The sequence below is a fragment of the Dendroctonus ponderosae genome, unplaced genomic scaffold (assembly GCF_020466585.1).
Source record: "Dendroctonus ponderosae isolate FM_Combo_2020 unplaced genomic scaffold, Dpon_F_20191213v2 Dpon_F_20191213_5, whole genome shotgun sequence".
In the NCBI taxonomy this organism is placed as follows: Eukaryota; Metazoa; Arthropoda; class Insecta; order Coleoptera; family Curculionidae; genus Dendroctonus; species Dendroctonus ponderosae.
This window is the reverse complement of record NW_026018715.1, coordinates 13,363,562-13,368,633: the sequence shown is the minus strand read 5'-3', so window position 1 is coordinate 13,368,633 and position 5,072 is coordinate 13,363,562. Positions and strand designations below refer to the sequence as shown.

Sequence of the window (5,072 nt, the reverse complement as noted above, 5' to 3'; positions counted from 1 at the left end):
CTTAAATATCTCAACTGGGTGCTTATAAATGTTCTTTTGAGTAGAATGAAGTAAAAATGAAAATCCGTGCCAAAACACTCCACAGTTTAAAAATGGTGTACCAATCATTTTTTTCGAACCAAGTTAAGTCTTCATCAAGAGCAATCCACTGGTAAAAGCTTGGGATAAACATCTAATCTAAATGCTTAGAAACGATCTTTAGAGAAGATCAATGAAAAAATGAAAAACCGCGCAAAAGCACTATAAAGTTCTAAAATTCACTATGATTGTACCAATGTATGTAATGGAACCAAATTCAAATCGCATTGAAAACGGGACTTCTGCTTTCGATTACTCAAACCCCCAGTTGGATACCTAAACCAAGAGCTTGAAAACCGTCTATAGAAAAGTAGGCTGTGGAAAATACAAACTGAGCAAAAATTGTCCATAGTTTGAAATTTATTTATGATGGTACCATTTTTTTCTATCGAACCACGTTAAAACCACATCACAGGCAAAGTTTTTACCATCTACTGCTAAAAGCCACGGTTAAATATCTTAACTGGCTGCTTAGAGACGGTCTTTAGAGAAGTGCGATGTAAAAATGAAAAACCGCCCAAAAACACCTCAAAGTTCAAAAATTGAGCATGATGGTGCTAAAGCATTCAATGAAACCAAATTGAAACTACATCTAAACTCAAGCTTTTGCTATCTAGTACTAAACCCCGCAGTTATTTTTTTTAAATCTTGTGTTTACTCAGGCTCTTTAGAAATGGATGAAGTAAAACTGAAAAACGCCACAAAAACACTCCAAAGTTCTAAAATTCAGTGTGATCCTGCTTAATGTTTCAATAGAACCAAATTTAAGCCTCGTAAAGACCGAAGCTTCTTCTATCAACGACTGGAACTCCTGATTGGCTATCAAAACTGGGTGCTTAGAAACCCGCTTTTGAAAATTATGAAGTAAAAATGAGAAACCGCTCAGAAACACTCCAAAGTTTCAAAGCTCAGGATGATGGTACCCAAAATCTTCAATGGAACCAAATTGAAATCGCATCGTGAGCAAAGTGTATGCTATCTAGTAGTACTAAAACTCTTGGTTGCTCAGAAATCGTCTTCAGAAGGGCAGGATTCCAGGCCAATTCCCCAATAAAGTGCTAACCAAGGAAAAAATCGAAATATTGCAATTTATTTCTTCAGTAACAGTTTCACAGTATATTCTATCAGCCGCTATGGAAAATATATCAAGTACATTTTGATTAAGAGGCAATAGTCGGAACAAATGGACTGGCACAGCGCAATTAACATGTTTCCAACAGGAAACGACTTATGGCTACTATTGTATTAATCCTTCACACCATACCGCTATCATCCATTTTTTAAATGGGAAAATTAATTAAAAGCGCATCACATTCAGCTGCATGGGCTAAAGTAGTTCTATATGCAACAATAATAGTTATAAGAAATCGAGAACTTTGAGCTTTTATGAAACTATCGAACAAGTTAGGCTGTCGGGGCCGGGAACGATGCAACATTTTTGAGCTTTCAAGACATCATGGACAAATGTCCCAAAAGCCTGCAAATTTTGCCAGTTTTTAATAAGTTGTATACAGTAGAATTTGGACGTATAAATTGCGAAAAACGTAACTAGATGATTACAACACAGACATCCAACGACTAATTTTACACGGTAACCTAACTTTGTACTAAGTATATAGTTTGATATCTTCAAAAGACGAGAAAGCGAACAAAAATCCACTTTAAAAACTCTTTTCAAACCCATTTCTTTAACCGAGAAAAACACTTTGAAAGACACTTTCTCGACTCATCAATAATCAATAAGAAACAATCAGGAACCAATTACAACAGCAACTCAAATGGAACGGATCAACAAGTCCTAATGTTCCAGGCACAATTGAATACGCCAACTCCAACTTACTTCCTATAAAGTCCGAGCTTTAAAGGAACTTCCTTACTTTGCCTGGAATTGAGGGCAACAGGGAACGGATTAAAAACGTGACTGGGCGACTTACTCAGGCTCAACTGTTCCTCACTAAGCGCCCTCGAAGCCGAGAAGCTTGGAGTGCTCGCACTGAAATGATCACTTTTCAAGGTGAAACTAGTCGAAGGTGTATCACAGCTTTCATAGCTAATAGCATATCGCTCCTGCTGCTCATTTAGCGGTAAATCGTCATCAAAGTTGATCAAGCAGTGCGAAGTTGCAGTTTCTGAGCTTTGCCCACCATTTACACTGATGGCTGAGTCCTTATCGTCTTCCTTATTCCATCCGCAATCTTCAGTTTTATAATCAGACAGCAGATCAACTGAGGAGAATTCTTCAGCTACTGATGAGTTGTGAGCAGGCACTGGATAGTCATTCTCATTCAAAGGAGGAAGCTGGGAAGAACAGTCCAAAGTTACACCAGCACCTTCCAAGCGTCCCCCGTTGGGCTGAAGGGCTTCGTTTGCCAATATTGAAGCTGAATCCTCAAAAATCGCAACAACACTCCTAATATCCGCCTTAAAAGGTTCACTATTCCCATCCCTTGAGTCGCTGAGGCACGGTTTTTCACTGCTGATGGACTTGAGCAAGTCCACGTTTTCCTTAATAAGCCTGGTGGACAACTGCAGTCTATCCTGCTGCGGGTCTTTGCTCTTATTAGCTGCCAGAGCCTTCAGCAACTCGACGTTCTGTTGAATCAACTCGCCAGACTTTCTATTATCCAGGGACTTTTCCTTGGATCCGGCGGGATTGAGCTGGTCATCACTTGCAATTGCCAGTGGCGTTTCCGACTTGCTTTCGTGCAAACCCTCCAGTCGGGCAGACTTCTGCTGCAAAAACTCGCCATAAAAGAGGTGATTGCAGCGCTCGTCCAGACTTTTGCTTTTCTCCAGGATGTTGTGAAATCGCGAGTTAATCTGAGGGTTTTCTGGGAAATTTTCTGCTTCCCCACTCTGAGAGTATACGGTGTCTTGTTTCTGAGCCGGCAGGTCAGTGACTGCTTCTGCAGGGTTCAACTCGCCTTCGGCCTCATCCTTAAAATACAGCGGAGGTGAAGGAGAAAGTCGCGACTGACACTGCATCATCCTGCGTAAAATCATCGAATTCTCCTGTATAATTTGCAGCGCCAGCTCACTATTGCGCCTGGAATGGCTGCTGGCGCTCACATTAGCCGGCTCACTCTCACTATTGTTCTCCTTCAGATACTTGACACGATCAGCTAAAAAGTGCTCGAACTCAGCGCTTTCGTCCTCTGAGTCAGACATCAGCTTCACCGGGGACGCTCTTAAACTGTTAGCTACAGAGGCAGCGTTTCCTTCAGTATTGTCGCATTTTTTTAAACTAATATCACCAGGACTGGGATTGTCGGTTAATTGACTTTGGCTCGGAGGCTTCGCATCTTCTTCGGAAGAACTCTGCACGTCGTCGTCGCATAGCTCAGTGTCGCTCGAACTGGAGCTGGAGCTCTGTTTTTCTGCGTCCTTCCACTGGATGGTGCTGGGGTGGATTTGACGAGCTGGCGGGATGCTGCCCTTTGGCGGTGCTGGACGTCTTGCAGAACCTACACGAAATGTTTCCTGGTGAACAACCCCAATCTGTCTACACCCAAAAATCTCACCTAAAGCTCGCTTCCCTACTAGAAGATGGTTAATGGCAAGGGCCGGGGCAGGAGCCGGCTGTCCCGATATCGCCGAAGAAAAAATAACATGCGCCTGCCGCTGCCGCTGCTTCAGCTTCAAATATTGCTTCTTCAGGGCGCTGATGTCCAACGGAATGTTGTGCTTCAGATGCAAGCTGATCTGCTTTTCCACCGGCCGAGGCATCGACGTTCCCCAGGGCGTGATATTGTACAAATAATGATCCCTCAAGTTCTTCAGCTCCTTCAGCGGCCCGATGGCCACGATCGCTTTAATCAGCGTATTGGCGTCAATCAGATTGGATTCGAGCAGTTCCCTGGTTAAGGCCCCCATCATGCAGTAGAATTCATCGGCTGTTCGAACCGAGAGGATTCTTTGCGCCAGCACTTGCCAGATGGCCACTGCTGTACGCAGAAGAACTTCGTTTCCTTCCAGGAAAATCAGGTCCCAAACTCGTAGAACAGTGGGATGAGGCAAACAGTTGCAGAACAACGTCAGGAACCTGAAAAATTGTTCAGGTTTTAGGCCTGGGTAACACAGTGGATTTTCAGGTGTTCACACAGCGACACCGATACGGCGTGCCGTATTGATACAGCGACACAGCGCGGCACACTTTTCGTATGTTGGGAAATAGAAACAGAAGTGATGTCTAGTGATTCGTCAGTTCGCTAGCAGTGCTTTTAAGCGGTGCAGCGCGTTCAATGTTTTTTCTTTGGTTTTACTGAAGAGATACTATTAGACAGACGCCGGTTGCGTTGTTTTAATGAAAAAAATGAATGAAGTGGCAACATGTTTTCTTCTTAGGTAAGTTCTATATTGTTGAGGCGGATTCATTTTTTTACAAACTTCTTTTTGGGTATTTCGCCTCAAAAATTTTTGTGAAGACGGAATTTCCATTTCAAGAAATTAATTTGAAAAAATTACCTTAATAAAATCAAAGCTCAATAAAAAATGATAAAACAATCAAAATTTTGCCTGCTGATAAAGATAATGCGACCGTCATCATGGATTATAATATCTATGATCAAAAAATTAATGAACTTTTAAATGACAAGTTATTCAAAATTAAACAAAAATCCAACAGAACGTTTTGAAAGACAAATTTATAACACTTTAAAAACATTTAAACATGAATTCACAGATTACGTTAGATCAAAATTAGAGAGTTCCAAAAATTCATAAAGTTAATATTCCTTTACGACCAATAGTTAGTAGTATAAATTCACCTACACATCCCTTAGCGAAATATCTTTTAAACATTTTAAATCCCCTAATAAATAACACAACTTCCTATATTAAAAATTCTGAACATTTTTTACAAAAATTATCAGATATAGACATAAATCCAAACCATATTCCAGTAAGTTTTGATGTTGTTAGTCTATTCACTAACGTTCCTGTTGATAAAACTTTAAATATCATCAAACAAAAATTACAAAATGACACCAATCTTA

At 40.9% G+C, this 5,072-nt stretch overlaps 2 protein-coding genes across 3 annotated transcripts in view; one reads left to right on the top strand and one right to left on the bottom strand.

Annotated features, from left to right (window-relative positions):
* Nucleotides 1-5,072, top strand: part of LOC109545593 — a 23,766-nt gene that overhangs the window by 14,878 nt on the left and 3,816 nt on the right. The window lies entirely within an intron of this gene.
* On the bottom strand, nucleotides 1,146-4,203 carry LOC125504631. The gene is made up of 2 exons (XM_048666902.1): nucleotides 3,600-4,203; nucleotides 1,146-3,542 (listed from the first exon to the last, which is right to left on the bottom strand). Exons 1-2 carry the CDS (start codon nucleotides 3,952-3,954, stop codon nucleotides 1,915-1,917), a joined length of 1,983 nt encoding a protein of 660 aa, XP_048522859.1. The 5' UTR covers nucleotides 3,955-4,203; the 3' UTR covers nucleotides 1,146-1,914.

Coding starts and splice junctions, on each gene's coding strand:
- LOC125504631 (XM_048666902.1), bottom strand. CDS start 3,954: ATGATGGGGGCCTTAACCAGGGAACTGCTCGAATCCAATCTGATTGAC. Junction 3,543..3,599: donor AGTAGGGAAGCGAGCTTTAG/GTGAGATTTTTG, acceptor CATTTCGTGTAG/GTTCTGCAAGACGTCCAGCA.